The 26,884-nt window shown below is 39.2% G+C and overlaps 1 protein-coding gene across 1 annotated transcript in view; it reads left to right on the top strand.

The window, feature by feature from the left end:
• LOC129375380 (nesprin-2-like) overlaps nucleotides 1–26,884 on the top strand; it is a 110,245-nt gene that overhangs the window by 48,125 nt on the left and 35,236 nt on the right. The window contains exons 65-86 of the mRNA XM_055054413.1: nucleotides 626–724; nucleotides 12,054–12,101; nucleotides 12,191–12,532; nucleotides 12,625–12,701; nucleotides 12,790–12,937; nucleotides 13,168–13,263; nucleotides 13,979–14,131; nucleotides 14,969–15,169; nucleotides 16,074–16,166; nucleotides 16,335–16,493; nucleotides 16,673–16,843; nucleotides 16,973–17,107; nucleotides 17,731–17,930; nucleotides 20,498–20,612; nucleotides 21,458–21,619; nucleotides 22,132–22,281; nucleotides 23,407–23,583; nucleotides 24,392–24,547; nucleotides 24,628–24,786; nucleotides 25,327–25,500; nucleotides 25,852–25,988; nucleotides 26,606–26,795. Coding sequence (XP_054910388.1) covers nucleotides 626–724; nucleotides 12,054–12,101; nucleotides 12,191–12,532; nucleotides 12,625–12,701; nucleotides 12,790–12,937; nucleotides 13,168–13,263; nucleotides 13,979–14,131; nucleotides 14,969–15,169; nucleotides 16,074–16,166; nucleotides 16,335–16,493; nucleotides 16,673–16,843; nucleotides 16,973–17,107; nucleotides 17,731–17,930; nucleotides 20,498–20,612; nucleotides 21,458–21,619; nucleotides 22,132–22,281; nucleotides 23,407–23,583; nucleotides 24,392–24,547; nucleotides 24,628–24,786; nucleotides 25,327–25,500; nucleotides 25,852–25,988; nucleotides 26,606–26,795 — 3,342 coding nt within the window. The remainder of the gene's footprint in view (nucleotides 1–625; nucleotides 725–12,053; nucleotides 12,102–12,190; nucleotides 12,533–12,624; nucleotides 12,702–12,789; nucleotides 12,938–13,167; nucleotides 13,264–13,978; nucleotides 14,132–14,968; nucleotides 15,170–16,073; nucleotides 16,167–16,334; nucleotides 16,494–16,672; nucleotides 16,844–16,972; nucleotides 17,108–17,730; nucleotides 17,931–20,497; nucleotides 20,613–21,457; nucleotides 21,620–22,131; nucleotides 22,282–23,406; nucleotides 23,584–24,391; nucleotides 24,548–24,627; nucleotides 24,787–25,326; nucleotides 25,501–25,851; nucleotides 25,989–26,605; nucleotides 26,796–26,884) is intronic.

The raw sequence follows: 26,884 nt of genomic DNA, 5'->3' as shown, positions 1-26,884 counted from the left end.
GTTTGAGCTTTTCACGCTTTGTTACGTCTGTTTTCTGGATTTATCTGAAAGTCCTCATAAGAAGGTTACACTAAAAATATAAAGTTAAAAGGGAAGTTCATCATCTCACTGAATCTTAGCTCAGCAGCTGTGAAAAGCTTCATTAATAGATGACCCAACTTTCCATTTATAAAAGGACTTTATAATTACTTCACTTTTCAATCCAAGTTTTGGTCACTGGCAAAAAGTGATCAGCCTAAGCTGAATAATCAATTTAACCCGACAGGTTTCCTACGACATTATATGAGTTACAAGTGTGTATTGAATGCTACGGGTCACATGTGCCAAATTATTTAATAGATTACAGATATTGTAATCTACAAATAATCCATGTATAAATGAGTGCAGAGAAAATGTGATTAATTTAGCTTAAAATATTAGATAAAAAATATGATTTTATTTATCATTTATTTTATAAATATATACATAAATATATTAATACTTTCTAAACTGATGTAATTTTTCATGTTGTGCTGTAGATTTGAGTAAAATCATTCCGTCATTCACCGTCGTATCAGTGATTATTGCTCCATTTTGATTCAACTCACACGTTTGGTGATGTGTTGATTCTCATCCCTGCAATCAGGAGGCTTTTGAGGTGTATGTTATAGAGGAAGAGGAGGATGAAGGAGATGAGAGTTGTGACTCTTCCTCCTCTGACACACTAACATGCAGTATTCCAGAGGTAAATCTTTGAAATGATCCAAACCTGAGCGCAACTCTACGCAAGAGGGCGAGGGCCACTGGAAAAAATAATAAAACACTTCTGACTTTAATCTCAGAAGTAAGAATTCTGACTTTAATCTCAGAATTCTGTCTTTAATCTCAGAAGTAAGAATTCTGTCTTTAATCTCAGAATTCTGTCTTTAATCTCAGAATTCTGACTTTAATCTCAGAAGTAAGAATTCTGTCTTTAATCTCAGAATTCTGACTTTAATCTCAGAATTCTGACTTTAATCTCAGAATTCTGTCTTTAATCTCAGAATTCTGTCTTTAATCTCAGAATTCTGACTTTAATCTCAGAATTCTGACTATAACACAGAATTCTGTCTTTAATCTCAGAAGTAAGAATTCTGTCTTTAATCTCAGAATTCTGACTTTAATCTCAGAATTCTGACTTTAATCTCAGAATTTCTGTCTTTACCCAGCCAGCACACCTAGGTGGGCCCCATATGGGATATAAGTGGGCAGGCAATATGGGTCCCAAAAGGGTTTGTCCACGGTTTCCATGGTGGCCCCACATGGGTTTGCCCAAGTAGATTTTAATGGGTGCTAACTGGGTTTTCAGTGGGTCCCACATGGTTAACTTACATGAGGCTCATCTGTGGCCCACTAGGGTGCTGTCAGGAATATTTACCTGGGTCCCAATTGGGTCTGAACTGGGCTAGAATATGGGTACCAAGTGGGTTTGTCCACGGTTTCCATGGTGGCCCCACATGGGTTTGCCCAAGTAGATTTTAATGGGTGCTAAACTGGGTTTTCAGTGGGTCCCACATGGTTAACTTACATGAGGCTCATCTGTGGCCCACTAGGGTGCTGTCAGGAATATTTACCTGGGTCCCAATTGGGTCTGAAACTGGGCTAGAATATGGGTACCAAGTGGGTTTGTCCACGGTTTCCATGGTGGCCCCACATGGGTTTGCCCAAGTAAATTTTTATGGGTGCTAACTGGGTTTTCAGTGGGTCCCACATGGTTAACTTACATGAGGCTCATCTGTGGCCCACTAGGGTGCTGTCAGGAATATTTACCTGGGTCCCAATTGGGTCTGAACTGGGCTAGAATATGGGTACCAAGTGGGTTTGTCCACGGTTTCCATGGTGGCCCCACATGGGTTTGCCCAAGTAGATTTTAATGGGTGCTAACTGGGTTTTCAGTGGGTCCCACATGGTTAACTTACATGAGGCTCATCTGTGGCCCACTAGGGTGCTGTCAGGAATATTTACCTGGGTCCCAATTGGGTCTGAACTGGGCTAGAATATGGGTAACAAGTGGGTTTGTCCACGGTTTCCATGGTGGCCCCACATGGGTTTGCCCAAGTAGATTTTAATGGGTGCTGACTGGGTTTTCAGTGGGGCCCATGTGGTTAACTCACATGAGGCCCATCTGTGGCCCACTAGGGTGCTGTCAAGAATATTTACATGGGTCCCTATTGGGTCTGAACTGGGCTAGAATATGGGTACCAAGTGGGTTTGTCCACGGTTTCCATGGTGGCCCACATGGGTTTGCCCAAGTAGATTTTAATGGGTGCTGACTGGGTTTTCAGTGGGTCCCACATGGTTAACTTACATGAGGCTCATCTGTGGCCCACTAGGGTGCTGTCAGGAATATTTACCTGGGTCCCAATTGGGTCTGAACTGGGCTAGAATATGGGTAACAAGTGGGTTTGTCCACGGTTTCCATGGTGGCCCCACATGGTTTGCCCAGGTTGATTTCAATGGGTGCTGACTGGGTTTTCAGTGGGACCCAGATGCCTTAATCCTGTAGGAACAATTCTCATCTAACCTGGATGTGAATTACATTCATAGATATGCAATCTTGATCAACAATCCAAAGTCTAGCTTAAAACGTGTTCAAATAAAAAATAAAAAAAAAGAGATGAAAAATTTATTTTGCTCAAGGCTTTTATTTAGTAATTTAAAATATTGTCAGGAGTTATTTTTTACCTCACTACAGCAATTATTAGAACTTCATTAATACTCAGGGAATGGTGCCACAAAAAGAAATCTGCAATTATTCACGACATCTTTGAAAATAACAGAAGCTAGTTTACTATAACAAACTTATAAACAGATCTATAAATATATATCTATAGATGCACACAAATAAAGACACCTACATATTTTCCTACAGGTCTATAAATGTATACATCTAAATACTATCTATATAACTTTATACACGTATATTCACATTGATACACACAATGTGAATATACACACCTATATAGATCTTTCACAATACATTTTTGTTAAACATTTTTAAAAATAACCTACATGCCATATGCATGCTTAAATTTGAAATCTCTCATACTTTACTGAAACTGTCCATCTTGAAAGACCTCCCCAACCTGAGTTTGAACTGGCAGTCTCTCTAGTCTATTTCCACTTCCACTAGGGCTCCAGTAAACCACTTCGAGAGTCTTTGCTGTATGCTTGTGTGATTCTGTAGATGGATAATTTCTTTTAAGTCCCCTGAAATAACAAGCAAAGGTAGAAATTGTATTAGTGTTTCATTTTAGCACAATGTAACATTCATGAGATTTGCATCTCCCCCTTCATGGGGCAAAAATGCTTGCAGAGATATGCCATAATCAAAAGGACTCTTGAGTCATCATTATTATGTACAGAAACTATATTCTTACTGTAAATTTAAAATATATCCATCTATATAAATCAACTACTAGGTTCTATCGTGGTTTTGTGGTTATTTTAATATTGTTTGAAATGCAAACAATATTACCTTCAAATTTTTAAGTTCTTAACAACAGTGAAAGAATACTGTTCAAATAAAACCAAAAATTGAAGACTCAATTTTTAACCTAAAAACATTACTAAAAATAACAAACAAAAGCATAAAACAACCAAAATAAATTAACATATGTTTAAGAAAGAAAAGTGAAAAAAAAAAAGTTACTCTGACAATAAAAACTGATATTACCATGCAAAACATCAAAGAGACGCAGGTCCAAGAGCTTGTTTCCAATTGGCCAAAAAGGTTGAACTGGACTTCCAGTTCATGGGACATGAGGAATCGCACAGCTGGTTGTATTGTGTCATCTAAGGACGCTCCTCCAATTTCTGTAGCCATGGCAACCTTAAGTACAATGACAATAACAGGACAACATTTTGTTTTGTTCATCAGTTTGTTATTATATCACTCTTATGTGCTTAATTTTACTAACATATTAATCTACCTTTTTCAAATCATTATAAAGTGATCTTCACACGCTGATCCTCTTGAAGCCTGCAAAAATATATATTTTATTAGTGCAATATAACATTTAGACTTTTCAAAAAAATAAAAAAATTAAGGCAAAACAGCCTTTGTATAGATTAACTACTGAAGCCTTATATTGTAAACACTGAACAGTTTTGCAATTATCCTAATTTCTTTGTTAACGTGACAGGACTAAGACAGTAGTATTACTCTTAAGAGAAGTTTAGAAAATCACTATAAATGTAACTAATAAAGCCTAAAACATTGTACATATAAAAAAATTAGAGCTACAATTAAATATAAGTACATTTCACATAACTGCTAGCTAAATATTGCAAAAATATCAAAAAGAATTTCTTCATCTTTCAATATTTGTTTCAGGCTTGGCCACTGATTGACATGATGGGTTTCAATTTACGGACCCACATGCAGTAACCACACGTTGGATAGGGATGAGTGAGTGATTTATTTACAACAGGACAAAATAAAATCTATTTCCCGGACATCAGCGGAAGGGTGAGGACCACTCGACCAGGTTGGCCTGAAACGAGAACTTAGTTATGACGGGCTTAGAATGAGTGATCGGAGGGGAAACAGGAACAGGCTTACTTCGGTGCGGGTCTTTCGAGGCGTGGGTGTGAGATGCCAGGTTCCTGAGAGAGGGTGTGCAGCGGTTCCGAAGGTAAATGCGAGGTGGGAATGGAAGAGAGCTGGAAGCTCGAAGGGTGGAGTGGAGGCAGTGGAATAGGCGGAGCGAGCAGGCAGGTATTCACTGGTGAGTTCTCGAATGAGGCGACAAAACCCCTAGGATCGAACAAACACAGAGACCAGGTGACTTCTAGTAGACACAGAAACGTTCTCAGAAAACTGTTCACAACAGGAGAGGCCAGAGTGACTACCGGTGTATGCAACCATCTAGCATACACCAGTAGAATCTTCAGTCAATCTAGCGTAGACTGAAGATTCTGCTGCTCCTCTACCTGTGCCAAGCTCCACGGGCTCCTCACAAAGATCCTCGCTGAAATAAGATGCGACACTCACATACACACACAGGAACCCTGACACTGATGACTACTCTAGACCAACACAATAGCGGCAGATTGAAATAAACTATGACATAACAAAACGCTTTAAAGTGTCACACAACAATTAAAAAAATAATTTAAAAATATGAACTACAATGCCTTCATCCTATTTACAAAAAACCTTTTAGGCCCAATATACTGAAACCACATGGGCCCCATATAGTGTTCCCATTTCTGTCCCATGCCCAGTTAGCCCACGTTAATGCTGAATTGGGCCCATACATTTAACCCAATTGAGCCAACAATATGAGTCCCATTTCGGTTAACCTTTTGAGCCTCACGCAGTTGGCCCAGATAAAACCCATGCCCTCTTATCATTACCTATATAGCCCAAAGCTAAACGATTCAATGCAGTTTTATTGAAAAAAACGACAATAATAATCTTGCATGGGTCCCAGCCAAACCAGCCTGAATCCATACATGACCCACCCATGCATGCTGATGTGACTGTGAGAAAGATTATTAAAAGCCCAAGTACATAGAATGAAGCACAATAGTTACTCTTTTTAAATCATACAAATGGTTTTATTGTGTCCAGACACTTTGTAACAACCTCTGCTAGCAACATAGATTCTTCAGTGAACCGATTTCATTCTGCCTCGTTGGCGCTCAAATGAACCAATGGCAGCTCAACAAATAGAATGGCGGCGGTATTTGAAAATGGTTTGGCCCACAATGCTGCGTTTGAAATCGGTCTGCACTAAAATCTGCTTATTGTGTGTAGCTGTGTGTGTTAGCAATATCAGAAAAAGTATCACCCTAAAGAAAAGCAAAAATAACAATAACAATTAAGCCTCTTTTGGGATACTGTCGTCCGATTTGTTACGAGCAACAATTTTTTAACAAGCGATTTAAAATCTCTCCCTAAAATTTGGTACTAGGTAAACAGAAGAAATGTACTTACAGATTCTTTCGTAGATCAGCCAACAGGCAGACTCCGCGCCAACGGACTGATGAAGAGAACAGGCTTGATTTTGAAACCGCATATCCATCCGCGGGTCATTTTACGTTTTCCAAGAAACACAAGATTAATTTTTGAGAGTGCTACATCGGTTTAACAAATGTAAAACCGATGTAGCAAAAGTTCTCAATGTAAATAAATACATTTCGTTGTCCTCCTTATTCAAATATGTTTTGGAACTATTTTCTTCAGTGGATGTGTAAAGTGCCTACCGGTACTTCAATTCACCAACCTTTATTGGCAACGGTGCCTCAGAGCAAACAATGAACAAAAAGGTATTGGAACCAAATGAATCATTAACAGAAATGTTACGTTTTTTTATTTTTTATTTTTATTTATACTGATGACTTGGAAAATGTTTGCAAATATATGAAAAAACAGATGCTCAAATTTTACTCTTCTCTCACTTGCTAATGAGTTTTGTTTATTTTCTAACATTTTGTGATATTTTTCACAATGGTCTGATCTGAACTATTTGTCCAATAAAAATTTTAATCTTGCTGCGAACAGGCTGCAGTAAACTCTATGGATGTCTAAACATCCAATTGATAAAAAATAATAAAAATAAAATAAAAAGTTATTATTATTAAAAATAAAACAAGGACTAAGCTCAACCATGACCACTCTGTGCTTAATTTTGAGTAAGCACCAGAATATGAGTTTACGTATATATTTCAAACAGATTATTTCAAAAAAATGTTTTAAGACATTCAGACTGCAATAATAAAATGAAAAAAAAGTTAGGGGTTCAAAGTGTAGCAAGAGCAATACTGAACTGGCTTTTGCTTTGACTACAGTGAAAAGTTTGAAAGTGACAGGGTAACCACATTGTCGATTAAAATGTTCTACAATTTTGTCCCATTTAGACCATGAAAAAAAGTACTAGGGGCTACATTTTCCTGCCCAGGTCCAACCCATGTATGGTTAGCCCATGCTCATGTCATGTTAGTTTAATGTGGACAGCCCACATTGGGCTTCTCATGTGGGGCCCATGATACTGAAACCACATGGGCCCCAAATAGTGTTGCCCATTTTCTGTCCCATTTCCAGTTAGCCCACATTGTTGCTGAATAGGGCCCATACATTTAGCCCAAATGGGCCAGCCCATAGGGGTCCCATTTTAGTTAACCATATGTGTCCCATGAGGTTTGCCCAGATAAACCCATGACCACTCATTACCCATATGGCCTACTACAAACCCAAGGGGGGCCCACTCATGCGTACTGGCTTGGAGACTGGACTGGACTGTTTCTAGCATAAAATAATAACATGAAAAAATGTTAAGGGTTCAAAGTGTGGCTAGAGCAATACTGAACTGGTTTAAAAAAATAAAGCATTGTAGAATTATTTTTAATGTTTTAATATCCTGGTCCTCTGGAAGCCTAGTGTTTGTAAATGAGCCAGGCATAGATATCACACAGTGAACATGTTTTAGGTTCAAACATTAGGAAGACATGGATGTTCTGTTCTATCAGCAAAATATATCCTTGGGTGATCTCCAAGACGAGGTCACCTTCGTCCTGGAGACCTCGACAATGGTCAAGGTCACCAACCTTTACTATCGTCGAGGTTTCCTACAAGGAAAAAATTAAATTCTACAATTTACCTTACATCAACTCCATTAGAGGCCAGCTGAGTAACAATTGCCTTGGCAAAGACTATAAAGCTGACATCTCGGGTAATTCTTTCCAAGTTTTGAGAATCTTGCTCTTGCAGCTTTTGCTTTGACATACAGTCAAAATTTTGAAAGTGACAGGTTAACTACAGGGGTTGGACAATGAAACTGAAACACCTGGTTTTAGACCACAATAACTTATTAGCGTGGTGTAGGGCCTCCTTTTGAGGCCAATACAGCATCAATTCGTCTTGGACAAGTATGGGGCCAAGGGAATGCCATGATATGGCAGCCCACACCATCAATGATCCACCCCCATGCTTCACTCTGGCATACAACACTCTGGCTGGAATGCATCTTTGGGGCTTCTCCACACCATAACTCTCCCGGATGTGGGAAAACAGTAAAGGTAGACTCATCAGAGAACAATACATGTTTCACATTGTCCACAGCACAAGATTTTCGCTCCTTGCCATTGAACCGACGTTTGGCATTGATACGAGTGACCAAAAGTTTGGCTATAGCAGCCCGGCTGTGTATATTGACCATGTGGAGCTCCCGACGGACAGTTTTGGTGGAAACAGGAGAGTTGAGGTGCACATTTAATTCTACCGTGATTTGGGCACCGTGGTTTTATGTTTTTGGGATACAATCCGGGTTAGCACCCAAACATCTCTTTAAGACAGCTTCGTCTTGCATCCACAGTTAATCCTGTTAGATGTGGTTCGTCATTCTTGGTGGTATGCTGACATTACCCTGGATACTGTGGCTCTTGATAATCACAAAGACTTGCTGTCTTGGTGAACAATTTGCCCTCTTTTGAACTCCAGTATGTCCCAAATAATGTTATGTGCATTGCAATATTTTGAGCAAAACTGTGCTCTTACCCTGCTAATTGGACCTTCACACTCTGCTCTTACTGTTGCAATGTGCAATTCATGAAGATTGGCCACCAGGCTAGTCCAATTCAGGCATGAAACCTCCCACAGTAAAATGAGAGGTGTTTCAGTTTCATTGTCCAACCCCTGTACAAATTGTTCTACAATTTTGTCTCATTTAGCCCACTTAAAAAAGGACTGGGGTCTACATATCCACACCCAGGTCCAACCTGGGCGTGGATATGTACTGACCACACTGAACCCACAGTGGGTTCAGTGTGGTCAGCCCACATGGTCTCCCCATGTTGGGCCCATGACATGAGCCCATGCTCATGTCATGTGGGTTCAGTGTGGTCAGCCCACATGGGTCTCCCCATGTTGGGCCCATGATACTGAAACCACATGGGCCCCATAGTTTTGCCCAGTTCTATCCCATTCCCAGTTAGCCCACTTAAAAAAGGACTGGGCCTACATATCCACACCCAGGTCTAACCCATATATGGTCAGCCCATGCTGATGTCATGTGGGTTCAATGTGGTCTGCCCACATGGGCTTCCCATGTTGGGCCCATGATACTGAAACCACATGGGCCCCATATACTGTTGCCCAGTACTATCCCATTCCCAGATAGCCCACTTAAAAAAGGACTGGGGCCTACATATCCACACCCAGGTCTAACCCATATATGGTCAGCCCATGCTGATGTCATGTGGGTTCAATGTGGTCAGCCCACATGGGCTTCCCATGTTGGGCCCATGATACTAGAACCACATGGGCCCCACATACTGTTGCCCAGTACTATCCCATTCCCAGATAGCCCACTTAAAAAAGGACTGGGGCCTACATATCCACACCCAGGTCTAACCCATATATGGTCAGCCCATGCTGATGTCATGTGGGTTCAATGTGGTCAGCCCACATGGGCTTCCCATGTTGGGCCCATGATACTAGAACCACATGGGCCCCACATACTGTTGCCCAGTACTATCCCATTCCCAGATAGCCCACTTAAAAAAGGACTGGGGCCTACATATCCACACCCAGGTCTAACCCATATATGGTCAGCCCATGCTGATGTCATGTGGGTTCAATGTGGTCAGCCCACATGGGCTTCCCATGTTGGGCCCATGATACTAGAACCACATGGGCCCCACATACTGTTGCCCAGTACTATCCCATTCCCAGATAGCCCACTTAAAAAAGGACTGGGGCCCACATATCCACACCCAGGTCTAACCCATATATGGTCAGCCCATGCTGATGTCATGTGGGTTCAATGTGGTCAGCCCACATGGGCTTCCCATGTTGGGCCCATGATACTAGAACCACATGGGCCCCATATAGTGTTTGCCCAGTACTATCCCATTCCCAGATAGCCCACTTAAAAAAGGACTGGGGCCTACATATCCACACCCAGGTCTAACCCATATATGGTCAGCCCATGCTGATGTCATGTGGGTTCAATGTGGTCAGCCCACATGGGCTTCCCATGTTGGGCCCATGATACTAGAACCACATGGGCCCCACATACTGTTGCCCAGTACTATCCCATTCCCAGATAGCCCACTTAAAAAAGGACTGGGGCCCACATATCCACACCCAGGTCTAACCCATATATGGTCAGCCCATGCTGATGTCATGTGGGTTCAATGTGGTCAGCCCACATGGGCTTCCCATGTTGGGCCCATGATACTAGAACCACATGGGCCCCACATACTGTTGCCCAGTACTATCCCATTCCCAGATAGCCCACTTAAAAAAGGACTGGGGCCTACATATCCACACCCAGGTCTAACCCATATATGGTCAGCCCATGCTGATGTCATGTGGGTTCAATGTGGTCAGCCCACATGGGCTTCCCATGTTGGGCCCATGATACTAGAACCACATGGGCCCCACATACTGTTGCCCAGTACTATCCCATTCCCAGATAGCCCACTTAAAAAAGGACTGGGGCCCACATATCCACACCCAGGTCTAACCCATATATGGTCAGCCCATGCTGATGTCATGTGGGTTCAATGTGGTCAGCCCACATGGGCTTCCCATGTTGGGCCCATGATACTAGAACCACATGGGCCCCACATACTGTTGCCCAGTACTATCCCATTCCCAGATAGCCCACTTAAAAAAGGACTGGGGCCTCCATATCCACACCCAGGTCTAACCCATATAAGGTCAGCCCATGCTGATGTCATGTGGGTTCAATGTGGTCTGCCCACATTGGCTTCCCATGTTGGGCCCATGATACTGAAACCACATAGGCCCCATATAGTGTTGCCCGTTTCTATCCCATTCCCAGATAGCCCACTTAAAAAAGGACTGGGGCCTACATATCCACACCCAGGTCTAACCCATATATGGTCAGCCCATGCTGATGTCATGTGGGTTCAATGTGGTCTGCCCACATGGGCTTCCCATGTTGGGCCCATGATACTGAAACCACATGGGCCCCATATAGTGTTGCCCAGTACTATCCCATTCCCAGATAGCCCACCTAGTTGCTGAATAGGGCCCATGCATTTAGCCCATATGGGCTGGCCCATATGGGTCTCATTTAAGTTAACCATATGTGTCCCATGCAGTTTGCCCAGATAAAACCCATGCCCACTCATTACCCATGTAGCCCACATCAAACACAAGTGGGGCCCACTCATGCGTGCTGGCTGGGTAATCTCAGAATTCTGACTTTAATCTCAGAATTCTGTCTTTAATCTCAGAATTCTGACTTTATTCTCAGAAGTAAGAATTCTGTCTTTAATCTCAGAATTCTGTCTTTAATCTCAGAATTCTGACTTTATTCTCAGAAGTAAGAATTCTGTCTTTAATCTCAAAATTCTGTCTTTAATCTCAGAATTCTGACTTTAATCTCAGAATTCTGACTTTAATCTCAGAAGTAAGAATTCTGTCTTTAATCTCAGAATTCTGTCTTTAATCTCAGAATTCTGTCTTTAATCTCAGAATTCTGACTTTAATCTCAGAATTCTGACTTTAATCTCAGAATTCTGTCTTTAATCTCAGAATTCTGACTTTAATCTCAGAAGTAAGAATTCTGTCTTTAATCTCAGAATTCTGTCTTTAATCTCAGAATTCTGTCTCTAATCTCAGAATTCCGCGATAAAAGTCAGAATAAAGACAGAATCTTTTCTTTTTTTTCAGTGGCCCTAATCCTTTTCCATATAACTCTCTCTTGGGCTCCATTCAGAAAATCTTTACAACTCCTATTATTTACAAAACGCACAATTTTTTATTCTGAAGAAGAATAAAAATGCTTTTTATATTTATTAAGCTTCCTTTTAATGATTTACAAATAAAATTCATGCATGGATCCTTTGCTACTAATTAAATTAACCCATTTTTGCATGAAGTGAAGCTGCAGCGGACAGGTTTTGGTTTCTCCTTGGAAACCCGCTCCTCCACTGTCGAGAGCAGCTGCTTGAAACGCTTCCTTTCATCCACACACTCAAAACGAGAAGGTCACGTTTGAATAAATGTGTGGGTGTGGATTTTATTTGCATTTCTATTTTCACAAACTCACCAGGACCTGGAGGAGACGCTTAATCTTCCAGATGAACGAAGGGAGGACATGGTAAAAATATTAGAAACATAAGGATATGAGGATTTATTCTGAACAAAAACAATAACATGTGAGATTAAAGTGATTAATTTGTCTTTCAGGAGGAGCAGAGTGCATCTTATCAGGCTGAAAACAGTTCAGACGAACCTGGAATCAGTGTTTTACATGTGAAATCTGGACTCGATGACAGTTTTGGACCCGCATCTCCAAAACTGGACTTTGAAGAAGTAGAGGATGACGTAAAAGACGAACACGTTACAGGATCCTCAGAGCAGAAAATGGCCGACGTTGATCCATCGTGTTTGATGGAAGCTGCTGTGGGAGACACCAGGCTGATTCCTTCAAGACCCATAACTCCTTTTTGCTCTAAAAAAGCCTCAGACGAGCTGAGAGAGGAGGAAGATAAACGTCTGTCTTCGTCCTCGGCCGTCCTTTCACACCTGGTGAGTGTCCAAGAATAATGGAAATTAAAAATGATGCTAATTTTTTAAACCATCATCCATCAAATTTGGCTGTTTTCCTCTTTAATCTTTAGGGAGTGTTAAACAAACAGAAGGAGCAAAAACAAGTCAGTCCAAGTTCAGAATCTCAGGAAACTGAAGCATCATTTGGGTAACAAACTGCAAACGAGAAGAAAAAATGTTTTTATACTTCAGTTTGTTCAAACCTACAGTTCATCCGTCCTCTTTCTGTCCCTCAGCTCTCCTGATGATGATGATGATGATGTAGAAAATCAGCACTGGACTCATATTTGCTCCCATATTGGGAAAAAAGTGAGCGCTCTGAGGAAAGTTTTGGAGGAGAAGCAAAACATGATCGGCACTCAAGACAGAGGAAAAAAGAAAACGGTTAGAAAATACATGGAAAATAAAGATGGTGTGACAAAACACCGAAGTGAATAGATGTTCTCCATCTACTCAGGTCTTTAAGTTTTCAAGTTAGCTACAAATTTAAGTTGTTAATTTTAAATAAAGCAGGGTTTAAAGCGTTAAAGAAAGAGGAGAGTGAATATATTTCAAAGCATAAATTGATTCCTGGTCTAAAATGGAGATTCTTCTTCTTCTTTGTTTTTGTTCAGGTTCCAGGAGAAGAGCCCATGTCTGCAGCATCTGTTTCATCGGTTCTTCAGCAAATAAAAGACACAAACGTTAAGCTGAGACAAACGTTACACGAGGTACAAAGAGTAATCTGAAAGCAATCCAATTCTCAACCTGGTCATTTTGACAAATTGTGTTGATTATGTCCAATAAGTAAGATTTAATCTAACAAGATGACAAAGAAATAATTTTTTTATAATTACTTCACTTTTTCAATCAAATTTTGGTTACTTCTACGTAGCTGACAAAGAGTGACCTGTTTTCTATGAGTTTGTACTGAATGCCATGAGTCACATGTGCCAAATTATATATTATATATAATACATGTTATATTATAGAATCTTGTTTTAGGTCAATAATTATTGAATATTGGTGGTTATTTCACTTATAACACTTATGAGAAAAATGTCTTGTTATAAGTGAAATAATCTGCCAGCGGAACTAGTACGTTATACTTACTTATTTACTGAAAACAAGCTCCTATATTTTGCTGAAAGCTTCTTGTAAGTTAGTTTTGTCTTATTTCAAGTGAACTGAGATATTTTCACTGCAAATTAGACCAAAAATACTTGATAACATTTTGTGTTGAAGTGATAAAAAGAGAGTTAAAATAAAGAAAACTAGAACCAGAACAGTTTGATTTGTAAAACATTCAAGATGCTTGTGATGCTTTTCTTTTCACTTAGTGGTTTTGCTCTATTTTGTATAATTTTATTTTATAAAATCTCAATAAAAAGCAGAAGTTTACGTTCGTAACATGGACAAAGAATAACTACCTTCGGTAATCCCCAGGTGAAGGCCTCGGGTTCTTCTCATCCAGGAGCGAAGAAGAAGTTCGGCGAGGCCGTGCAGAGCGTCGTAACGTGTCTCGACTCATCGGCCGACCTGCTGACCCCTGATGAACCTGCAGCGGCGGATCCTCGGCTGAGGCTGCTGCAGCTGGAGGTGGCTGAGCACCGTCAAACTGCTTAAGTTACAATATTATCAGCAAACCTGAAATTACAGCTTAGCGCAACACAGAGGTGGGGGAAACTGTAAGAGTAGCACAACTTCAACATACTTTTAATCTAGTAAAAATAAAAGTTAAAAAGTATTTGGTAAAAAGTACAGAGTAACTGGAACAAATTATAATTTAACATTTGAAAACTGCATAATGAGATGGACCAGAATTAAAGGTTAAGTTAAAATTTTGGTAAAATGACAATAATTCATAAAAGTAACAAAATCAGACAAAATTATTTTTTTCCAAATAATTTTCTGTAAATATAAAACTTATGAAACTTTAACAAAAACTGAAGGTTTCTTTTGAATTTTTGGTTAAACATTTTTGTTTTTGAAGAGATACTTCATAATAAAATTACTCAAGGAAGAGTAAAAAAGTGTTTTTCAAAATGTTCACTGAAGTGCTGAGTAACTGATCGGATTATCATTTAATATTGAAAATCTACGTACCATAATCAGATGGATAAAAATTTAAAGTAAAGCAGAAACTTTGGTATTTAAGGACCAAAATGACAGAAAATAACATTAGACAAGAAAAATCCAAATGAATCTCTTTAAAAAAAAAAAGAAATAATTATGAAAGTAACAAAAACATTAAGTTTGTGGTGATTTTTTTTTTGTAGATAATACAGAAATTTTACTAAAGTAACAGTAGCAATACTTCATTATGAAATTACTCGAGTAAAAGTAAAAAGGCTGCTAAAGTAAATGTAATTGAGTAAAGCAGTTACTTCCCACTACATTTCAGGGTTCTTCTGTTTTCCTGTGTGTTTGTTTCAGAGTTTATGGGCCCAGTTGGAGCCGTTCGCTGAGCTGCTGGGTGAAGTGGAAGCGCAGATCAAACCCGCTGTGCTGATGGGAGAATCAGACGCTCACAGCTGTTTGGCGTCGCTGGACGATTCTGTCCAGACGGTCCAGCTTCTCCTCACCTCCTCCCACAATCGGCTGCTTGAACGCTCAGGGCTGCAAAGCCAACATCAGGTTTGATGTATTGCAAATCAATGCCAAGCTTTTCCAGATGTATAGAAAATTTCTCTTTAAATGCAAAAAACAGAGACCGTCTTTTAAAGGGGGCAGTATTTTGTAAAAATATGTTGTAATGTGATTCCCCTATTCAAAATATCCCTGGATTTTTTTGCCTTGATTCGTTCATGCATGTTTGAGAAATTTTTTAATCTCCATGGCATCCAGGAAAACACCTGCTTTTCAGTTTCCAAGCTTCCGCCCCACTCGGCTCCTTCAGACTAGCCAGCAGCAATTAGCAAACATCTTTTGAGAACTTCTGTCTGCTAAGCTCAATACATGAGCGACTTCTCAGAGAAACACTGGCAAAAATGTTGCTGGAGACATTTTTTCCTTTGGTCCAGCATCTATTCAGAGCCACAAAAGCTACATGAAAAAACAAATCAGCTTATACAATTGTTGGGGGTTTTTAAAGAAAGAAGAGCATTTTTGTGTTTTAAAAGTACTTTTTTTTACACAAAAGGAATTAAACATAATTTTTCAATAGAACATATCATTTGTAGTAGAAAGTTATTTCCAAAGATAGCATACTAATTTGCAACCGAAAGACATAAAAATAGCAATTTAAAAAGAAAGACTATTCCTTACACTTTTAGTGTTCTTGGTAAAAATGCTTTACATTTATTTTTACGTTTACAGTTTAAAAAAAAAAAATTTTATGGCGGGCTGCATGTGGCCCCGCCCCTCGACTTTCACACAAATACACAATATTCATGTAGTTTAAGCTGAAATAATAAAACTCTGTAAGAAAATTTTGTCAATTAACCCACCAGTAAATGTTTAATGATGAAATTAACGATTAAATTCAGAGTTTGCTGTGAAGAACTTGATGAAAATCATTGTCTTTCTCTCCGTATTGTAGTCTCTTCCCTCCTGCCAGCCTCGTCTCCTGGATCCGTTTGACCCGGGACTTTGTGAGACCTTCCCAAACCTGAAAGGTCCGCTCAGCTTGGAGGTAACAACCGCTCCAATTTAGCTTTCTGAAAAAGTTTTAACATTTTTAAAAGTTTTGCAACAAAATTGCAAACATTTTCTTGACATTTACATTATTTTCCCCCCCGTTTTTCTGAAAGTTCAATCCATAAATATTCTCACCAAACTCTGGTTCTGTGTATCGTCCCAGTGTGAGCCGGGCGGAAAAGAGGAACTGCAACACGCCTCCCAATGCTTGCTTCAGGGGATTTCTCGCCTCTTGAAACGGTGTGAGGAGAGTTTAACAGAAAAGCGGACGAGCCTTATTCCCAGCCGCAGCAAACTTCAAGCTGATCTCTGCAGACACAAGGTATCTGATTATACCTAACTTAAATCAGGCAAAGCCCAGATTTAAGTTAGAAACTCCACTTTTCCCACAAAGTGAATCCAATCTCCAAGAGTTTATGATTCAGGACCTCCAAACGTCTTGTTTGTTGAATTATTTACTGTTTAATTCAGTTTTGTCACAAATCTGGATTCATTATGCAGAAACTCCTCCAGGTCCTCGGATCCCAGCTGTCTTTTCTTCAGTACCTTTTCCAGCATGAACCTAATGCACTTAGCAGCAAACAGGATGAATGGGCACATCTGGAAGTCAGGGCCAAAGCTCTGCAGCAACAAGTTCTGGAAGAAGAAGTGGCTTCTCAGAAGAGGCTTCGGGTTTGTAATGTTTGTTTGCTGAAGGCCATTTGAGCTTCTGCACACATAAACACGCATCTTTGTTGTGTCTAAAAATCTGTTCTGGGGTTTTACTGAAACATATGGATTTTATGTTTGCCTTTGCTATAGGATTGGACCCACTGGGAGCAACTTTACGGTCAACTTAGCAGCGTGTTGGATGAGTCTGAAGCTTTTTTTAGCGCTGGAGAACCAGAGGGAGACGATGAGGAGGAGACGGTGGAGCGGAGGCTACATGCCTGCAAGGTAAGTCCAGCGAAAACTTCACACAGTTTATCCTCATTTCTTCTCTCAGGTTGCATAGTTACTCCTTTTTCCCCAACTAAACAGAACCACAAACAAACAGGAAATACAGATCTGTGAGGGGGGAAAAAGAAAAATCCCACTGAGATTTGAAGAAAACTATCAAAGGAGAAAAGGGCGCAAAAAACATGTTGCATTAACAAATAATGCAAGATAATTAAAATTTAAAAAGGACAGTGGGATTTTAAGTTTAAGAAAAAAAACACAAACACTGTTTTCAAACAAATGGGAAAAAATTCTTATAAAATAGTAAAACAATTCTCAAAATTATGAATATTTACCAAAGTACAGTCTTGGACATGTTGTTTTGTTGTCATGTATTTACCACTCTAGACATAGAAATTAGTTTTAATTCATCAGATTTCTTTTGGAAACATACATTTTGTCATTGTACATTTTATTTACTGTAATGTATAAGTTATGTATTTTTCTGCTGAAATTTAACTATACTATGTTAATTATTTTTATTTATACACCATGTTTTCATAAAAATAAAGTTATGTCTTCTGAGTTTTGAAAAAAGTAATCAGTAGTTTTGCGTGAAACTGGTTCTGCTTGACTCCCAGCGGACTCTGACCCGGCTGGAGGAGAGCCGCTCCGTGTTGGGGTCGTTTTTGGATCACAGGCTGGTGCTGCAGGCAGAGCCGTGGTTCGGTGCCTCGGTTGTACAGGAAGGGGGCGCTCTGGAGCTGCGATGGAAAGGCGCCTACAGGCGTACGGAGCAACAAATCCTCCGCCTAAGAAACATCCAGGAAAGCAGAGCCAGGTGGGCAAGATGCACCAATCGGAAGCACTACTCAGGAGAAAACATGTTTCGTACAAGAAGCAGAAGAGCAGAATCATGATGGCTTGAGCTCTTGACGAACTGAAATAACCAGATGAGCAGTTTTATTTAGAGTCACACTGCAAAAACACAAAATATTACCAAGTAGTTTTGATTATTTATATCTTAGTACAAAACTAACTGACAAATAGCTTTTCAGCAACATAAAGGAACTGTTTTTAAAAAGGTTTTATTAGCTCTAGTGGCCAATAAAGCAAGTAATTGACAGGAAAGTGAGAGAGAGAGAAGGGGAAGACATGTGGCAAAGGTTGGCAGACCGGGAATCGAACTCGCTACAGCCGCGTCAAGGACCAAGGCCTTCATATGTGGGTTGTGCTTAAACTCTGTACCATCACAGCACAACAGAAACTTATTTTAAGTGAAAAATGTCTGAATATTAATAATTTAAAAAATGTATTTGCTGTAAGTGAAAGAATCTGCTAATGGAACAGGACATTTCCCCCATATTATAAGTTATAATAGTGGAAAAATATATTTTAAAAAATATAAAGAAGAATAACAATCTACCTAATAATGCTTTATTTTTATTTTTTTTGGTGTCAACAGAATCTGTTACCTAGCAACCACAGCAGAGTTTCAGCTCGTTACCTAGCAACCCAGGCAGAGTTTTTTACACATTTGGTCAGCTGGTTTTACCGCTAAATGTACTCTACAAGACAAAGGTCTTGTTGTTGACTTTCCATCCAGAAACCACTTGCTGCATTCTTGCTGGTTGTGCGGGAGGCTCCACTTCTGCTTTTCGAAGATGCACAGTTGCGCATTTTCACATGCGAGTGCAAACATTCGCTTCGGGAGCGTTAACAGCAGCAACGTATTTAGATTTAAAGTGACAGGAGGCCCTAAAACAGCTCGTTTTGAAACTAAAATCTCATTATCTAATAATAATTTTGTGCAAAACATGTAAATGAAAATATTTTGAACATGTTATGAACAGCCTTTTCCATATTCAATAACTAAGAATCTAGATAAATGAGTTACAGCAACATTTATTTTCCCTTTGGGATCAGAAAAGTATTTTTGCACTTGGATTTGTTTTGTACAGCACACAGACCAATCCCAACCTGTAGGAAGCATAACACGTCACCTTCTTCAAAGCAAAGTAGAAAAGAGGAAGAATACGATATGTCTGAATCAGATTCTCAGACTTCTGCCTTAAAAAATAAAGTTGTGTAACCGGTAGCTTCTCCCGTCTCAGGCGGGCTACAGTTCTTCTTTTGACTTTTCTCTGTCATCCAAGCAGCAAGGCAGCACACACACAACCACATCACTAGTTTGAACCTGCTTCTCTGGAGACAGGGCGAAGTCCAAACTAGGTGTTGCACCAACTGCCATAGAGCATCAAAATACTTCCTGCAAAAATTAAAATTAACAAGATATTGACTGCACAAAAGAATCAAGGTGGCAGATATAGCTTCCTGACTTTTTGGGTTGAATCTTTTTTTATATTTTGTTCAATATATTTGAGAAGTTGGAGCCAAAAGCATGGCTGTATTAGGATGAACTGGTGTGTCTGGAAAGCAAAAACAAAGCAATGCTAATACAAGTAAATGTATTATTTAATAAGTTACACATTAGTTCACAATTTTTACTGTTCTTGATCTGCAGATGCGGCCACTAAAACATATTACAAGAGCCATAAACGGCCCTCGGGCCGCACTTTGAACACCTCATGTATAAAACTTCAGATTACTTTTGCAGGAATAAATAATCTAAAGCTTTAGTTGTCTTTTATTAATATTTTCATCTTCACTTTACATGAGAATCCAGCAAAAATATTTACAAAAAGTTTTGCAGTAGGCTTTCTCTCTATTATATGACTCCAAATGTAATTTGTTTGTTAAATTTATAAAACAAGCTCAAAAATAAAATAAATAGAAAGTGGTCTTTTTTGTACTTATGAACCCCCCAAAATTTAAGGGGTACAAATTTAAAATTTTATGTTTCACATCGTTTTTTTAATGTTTCTGCTCATAATTTCTACAAGAAAGTTATATTTTTGTCTTATTTTATGCATATTTTAATAAGAAGAAGTAATCAGTTCAGTTAATGCCATAAATCTAACATTTGTGTACCTTTTCAGTGAAGATGTTTAAAAGTTTTGATTGATTGATTTTTGATTTGTGTAGTCATCGAAACACTAACAATTTAAAGAGTTTTGATTGGCCATAAATCAAGTGAACTGGGAGCAGTTCAGTCTCTGACTTTGAAGCAGTTTAAAGACGTCGAGTCAAATAACATCCCAGTTTTCTCATCTGAGTGGGAGGAATTTATAAATATACAGTTCGTCTCATTTCTGGATTCAGAACAACAGACGGAGAAAGAGTTAAAAGAGAAGACAGGTATATATAAGAAAAAATAAAAAGGAGGCTTATCTTTTATTTTCATTTTTGCCTTTGGACATCCACCAAGCTGGGCTTTGGTGTGTGTGAAGGGGCCTTCATGTTCTGCCCCGCTGGTTGATCTATCAGTCCTGGCTGTCCTCCCCACAGATTCCTGGCAGGCGTTGCTTCGGTCGGTGAGCGTCTGCTGGCCGCCGGCGAACACCTGAAGACTTCCTCAGACCTGAGTCAGGAACCCGTTCAAAGGCGACTGCTGGAGCTGCTGGTGAGGCGCTGATCTGCTTCATCAGAAATGACCTGCAGGAGGCGCAGCCTGCAGGGATGATGCCGACATCAGTGGCTTTTTATGGGTTTATTAAGAGTTTATTAAGGGTTTATTATTGGTTTATTAAGAGTTTATTAAGGGTTTATTATTGGTTTATTAAGAGTTTATTAAGGGTTTATTATTGGTTTATCATGGTTTTGTTATTTAAGATATATTTAAATCCGAGTTGTTTTAACAGTTTTCTTTAAATTCACAAAAAAGTAAAGTGTGTATCATGAGCTCTGATCATCCATCCATCCATCCATCCATCCATCCATCCATCCATCCATCCATCCATCCATCCATCCATCCATCCATCCATCCATCCATCCATCCATCCATCCATCCATCCATCCATCCATCCATCCATCCATCCATCCATCCATCCATCCATCCATCCATCCATCCATCCATCCATCCATCCATCCATCCATCCATTCATCCAGAATGACTGAGAACTCAGAAAATTTCACTCTCATAAAATTTGAAATTTGAATAAAAAATATGTAGATCCCCATGTTAGGAAACATAGTAGAGTAAAACCAAAGCGTTGATTGATTTATTCTGCCATTGATTGATTGATTGATTCATTCATTCATTCATTCATTCGTGTTGCAGTCTCTTGTCTCTTAAAAATGAAACACATGGTCTTTTGTTTCAGGGAGATTTGCTTAAACCATGGTTTGATGTAAAGTACAATTTACTGTCAACAAAAATCCTTCAGCTGTCCTTAATTTAATAAAACCCGAAATAATGTTCCAAACATATTAATTATAATTATTCCAACGTTGTCAACTTTTCCCCAGGACGTTTTCGTGGAGCTGGCAGCCACTTCCAAGGAGACCAGTGGGCTTGTCCACCTGAGGGACGCCAGGTGTCCCAAACTGAGAAGTCAGATCCCACAGCTGGAGGCCAGCTGCAGCCAGCTGACCTCTGACCTTTCCAAGATGCTGGAGCATCTGCTGCAGGTTCAGGTTCAGCACTTAGGGAAAATAATGTTTTAATTTAACTAACATCAACAGATATGAAGCAGCTGAGGGTGTTTGAGAATGTGTCAGATTTCATGTTAGTTCTGTTCGTTTTCAGAAATAATTAGACTCAGAGAACCGCTCTCTGCTGCTGGGAGTATAAACTTAAATGCCTTCAGAGGGGGGAGGAATCAGCAGGAAGGTCACTCTTAATTTTTCCTCTCCATTCATCACCGGTGACTGGAACCAGATATCTGGCTTCGCTTTAATTAGTCAGATTTTGCCAGATTTTTTCTCCCAGTTGGATCCTTACAATCTGAAAACCACTTCAGCAGATTTTATCTTCTGAAGAGAGATTTAATAACACGGACACTGACGATGTTCTCCTAATAAATACCAGCTGTTTCATACAGAATTACTTTGATTAAGAGCAATAAAACCAACCATTAAAAGGGGCAGATGTTCATGTGAAATGAAAATCAATTATTGTTATGTTGAATTATGTTTGTTAGCGCCTGGAGAACGAACAGCCACCACTGAAGCTGCTGTATGAACTGGAGAACTGGCTGAAAGAAACGGAAACTCGGCTCAGCCGGGAGAAGAAGAGAGTCCTGACGGCTAAAAATGCAGCTGAGATGGTTGAAATTCTGCAGCAATGTCAGGTACAACATGTGTGTTTTATGCATTCATTTATATAACATTTAAATTAAAGGTGATTTTTTTGTCTAGATTCCTGTTTTAAGTTGATTTCCAACCTGAAATACTTAGTTCGTATTCTAACTTACTGTATTTTTCGGACTATAAGCCGCTACTTTTCCCCCTTGGCTTTTCTGTAGACTTTTCCTCAACCACCAGGGGGGGCTCTTTAGCAGGAAGTGAATCAATGGAAGTCGAAATTGGAAATCGAAGAAGAAAATGCTAGTTTTCATTTAGAACAAGCACATGCGTTTGCTTTTCTTTGCAGAGTTTCTCATTTTTATTCAGACAGAATGGAGACAGTTTTTTTTTCCTCTATTGAAGAAAAAGGTTCCCCCAGCATGATACTGACACCACCATGTTTCAAAATGGGGGTAGTGATTTCTAAATGTTGTGCAGCCTTTGTTTTGCAGACGTAGCGATTAAAATGAAGGTGGAAAAAGATTTTTGCTCTCATCTTACCAAAGCTTTCCACAGGTTTTAATTTTTTACTGCAAAAACACAAAATGTTCCCAAATATTTTGGTCTAGTTTCTTTTGCAAATGTCTTAAAATAAGACACAACTAACTTTAAAGTAAATTTTATGAAAGATATAAGAGCTTGTTTTAAGTAAATAATTCCTTAATATTGATTAAAAAATTAGTTAAGCTGGAAGATTATTTTAATTATAACAAGACATTTTCCCAAGTTATAATGGAAAATTATTAAAATAATGGAGAAAATACTTTTTCATCAATATTAAGAAATTATTTACTTATAACAAGCTCTTATATCTTGCAGAAATTTTAGTTTTAAGTTAATTTTATCTTATTTTGAGTGTACTAAAATTTTTTTGTGCCTTAATCTGTAAAAAAAATAATTTTCCTTCTACTTTACAATTAAATGTAGCTTTGTCTTGGTTCATTACATAAAAACATTAACTTTTGTTGTTGCAGTGTGACAAAGTACAGTAAAATTATGATTTGAATATATTGTTCTGTACAAAATATCAAAGGAAGAAAATAAGTGGATTTAAAATTAAGAGCTGTTAATAAAAAGAAACCTAATTAACCCTTATTACAAATAAATTCCTCATTTCTGGTATTTTCCAGGCGTTAAGGACAGCTGTCGACAACTGTGAGCAACTCCTTGATTTTATGTCCGAGCCTGGGTCCAAAGTGGCGGGAGCAGACGTCCCGGCTCGCCGCCTGGAATGCACGACCTTCGCAGAAAACCTCGGCGGCGTCAGGCAGCAGTGGCTGCTCCTGCAGAGGGAGCTGGACAGCCAGGTCAGCGCCTCGGTGGAACCCGAGTCAAACGCAAAACTCACATTTTTCACATCTTTGTACTTCCAACTGCTTCTAAATACCATTTTTCGACAATAAGTTCATGTTTCTTTTTTTTTTCTGTGTGTTTAAAGAAAACATCCCAATTGTTAAGTTACTTAGCAACCAAAACGAAGCTCCAGCACATTTGGTCAGCTGGTTTTACCGCCATACAATGGCTCCTGGAAAAGACAAGTATTTTGTTGTTGACGTGACATTCAGAAGTCACTTGCTCCATTCTTTTTGGTTGTGCAGGGGGCTCGACTTCTGCTTTTCAAAGATGTATGTTTACATAATTGCGCATCTGTTTTCATCCATTTTCATGTGTGAATGTAAACGTCGAGTTTACAGCAGCAACTTTTTGGATTTGAAGTGAAAAGAGGCCCTTAAACAGTTTATTCTGAAAGGAGTGGACCAAAAATCTCATTATATAAGAATGACTTTGTCTAAATAATGTAATAAAAATGTTAAGATAAAATTAACTTAAAACTAAAATTTCTGCAAGATATAAGAGCTTGTTATAAGTTCTGTGCCTACCTGGTCAAGGACGCATAAAAGGTCACATTTTAAGTGTTGCTGTTCAAACTAGTTTTATTCAAGTTTTAGAAATGGAGGAAATGTAATGTTTAAAGTCAGCTTGTGTACTACAATTGATCAATTTATACATTCAAAATATTGTTAAATAATGTGTCCAAAATGCACGTGTCCATCTTTAGTAACATGAAACCAATGATTGCGTTTGAATTGCCTCCATTCCTCTTCTTTTCCTCAGATTTATGAAGTTGAACACATCCATCACACTTGTGCAGAACGAGAGAGACGTCTGCAGAAACGGCAGGAATGGACAGAGCAGCAGAAGAAGAGGATGAGTCAGTGGAAACGGCCCTGCAGTCAAACCCTGGCTAGCTGCTCTCTGCTGGAGTGGGAGGTATGATGGTGGGAATCACACAGAGGGAAATCTGGACGCTCTGGACGATTTTCTATCTGCTGTGACTTTGTGTTTTCCAGGCTGAAGTTGCCAGAATCCAGCAGGTTTCTGCAGAGCTGCAGGATCTGGGAGAAGGAAGAAGAAGGTGTTATGGGAAGGAAGGGAAGCTCCTGTGGGATGAGATCTTCTCCAGCCAAGTAGAGAGCGTGAGGCGGACCTGTGTTGATCTTCATCAGCAGGTAAAACAACCTCAAGGTCAAAGGTCACAGATTTACTAACTGAGAAGGTGCCTTGATGGATTTAAAGATTCTGCATGTTTGGACAAGTTTGGTGGTCTGGAGTCCATAAAAACTCCATCCATCCATCCATCCATCCATCCATCCATCCATCCATCCATCCATCCATCCATCCATCCATCCATCCATCCATCATCCATCCATCCATCCATCCATCCATCCATCCATCCATCCATCCATCCATCCATCCATCCATCCATCCATCCATCCATCCATCTTTAACTGTCCACAGTGAAATCATTTTATGACCATCTTATGTTCCTGTGCTGATCGTTCAACCTCCTCGTGTCTGAAATAATTAAAGATAAAAACACTTTTAATTAATTTTTATTTCATTCAACATAAAAAGTATAATGTTGACATCTTCTTTTGCAAAAACCTCCCCATGTTTTTACATTTTAAACTTACAGGAGCATCTATAAAGAATGGAACGTGAAATTAACCAAATTGTTTTTGTTTTTGTTGCTTCTGCTCCGTCTTCAGATGGAAGATCTCAGAGCGGATCTCGAACAGTCGGTGGAGAAGTGGAGTTGTTTCCGTAGAGCTCTGGGGGGAGTTACTTTGTTGACCACAAGGGTGCGCTGTGCCCTGCAGCAGCAGCAGCGAACGCCTCTCTTCTCCCTGCAGCAGGCTGAAGGAAAGTCAGACCGCCTGCAGGTGAGAAATGAACTGGTCTCCATAAACACATTAAAGCTACAAAAGCAAACATAAATGTATATTATCATCAGAATCATTTATGGTAGTTTATTAGTTTTAAAACAAGTTGATCTAGAGTCTAGAACACTGAGTGGCTACAATTAAAGAAGGCATCATAAAACTTTAGTGTTTGTGTGGAACAGCGAGCTGTAACTGCGGTTAAAAGCCTCTGAGTCCGGATGTGAAAGCTTCAGTGAGATTGTGGGCATTCACAGACTTCAAGCTGTCAACTCTTTTATTGCTTTTTAGGGAAGTAAATGCACTTTCAGAGAGCGAGAGTTAAAAGGAAAAAGTGTTTTTCATTTTGTTCAGGACCTCCAGGTGAAGGCGGAGGAAGACGGAGAGCAGCTTTGGATGGATGTGGACGAATCCTGCGGGACGCTGATGGAGACGCTGCATGATGCGTCAGCGCAGCTCATTAGGGATGAAGTAGAGGAGCAGCGAAATGGGTAATTAAAACTTTACCAAATAATGTAGGGGTGTCCAAAGTGTGGCTCGGGGGCCTTTTGCGTCCCTGAGTGATACAAATTTGTCTCACTGGCTGATGCAGATGGAGACATTTTCTTTCCCAGTTTGGACAAAATTATGACACATAAATTAAAATCGTCTCACAAAAATGTCAGATATTACAACAGAGTATTTAGATTATATTAACAAAATAAAAAATGTAATACAATTATGAGAATAAAGTCAAAACAATATGAGAATAAAGTCATTTTATTTTGAGAACAGAGTCACAAAAGAATAGTTAAAATAATATGAGAGTAAAGTTGCAATAATATGAGTATAAAATCATAATATTTTGAGAAAAACCCGTGTTACAAGAATAAAATTGTGCAAGAATAAAATCGCAGTGATGTTAGAATCAAGTCCCAGTATTTCAAGAATAAAGTTGTTAAAGATTAAAGTTGAATTAATATGAGAATGAAGTGGTTTTATTTTGAGAATAGAGTCAGTTCCTATTCTGCTCAAAGGACTTGCCTTGAAATCAACTTTTCTTTTCTCATTTGTAATCTTTTTTAATATAATTATTACACACTCAGTATTTTTATGTTTGCCTCATTAGGTGGAAGAAAATACTCCAAGATATAAAAGAGGAGCATAAAACCACCAAAGACATTTTCTCCCTCTGGCTTGAATACTCGAATCTGTCTGAGCGCTTTTCTCTCCGTTTGCAACACCTGAGGAATGAGTGGGAGGAGTTATCAAGTTCTTCACCTGGAAATGACGCAGAAACCACAGTCTGCTCCTTCAAGGTGAGTCAGAGTCTCATCAACTTTATCACCAACCAGAACTGAAACAAAGTCATTATCAAGAAAGAGGAGAAGCCAATAATTTAGGAAAT

Source organism: Poeciliopsis prolifica, unplaced genomic scaffold, assembly GCF_027474105.1.
Source record: "Poeciliopsis prolifica strain line A6 unplaced genomic scaffold, Auburn_PproV2 SCAFFOLD039, whole genome shotgun sequence".
NCBI classification, from domain to species: domain Eukaryota; kingdom Metazoa; phylum Chordata; class Actinopteri; order Cyprinodontiformes; family Poeciliidae; genus Poeciliopsis; species Poeciliopsis prolifica.
The sequence above is the reverse complement of the archived record's forward strand: the minus strand, read 5'-3'. Positions and strand labels throughout refer to the sequence as shown.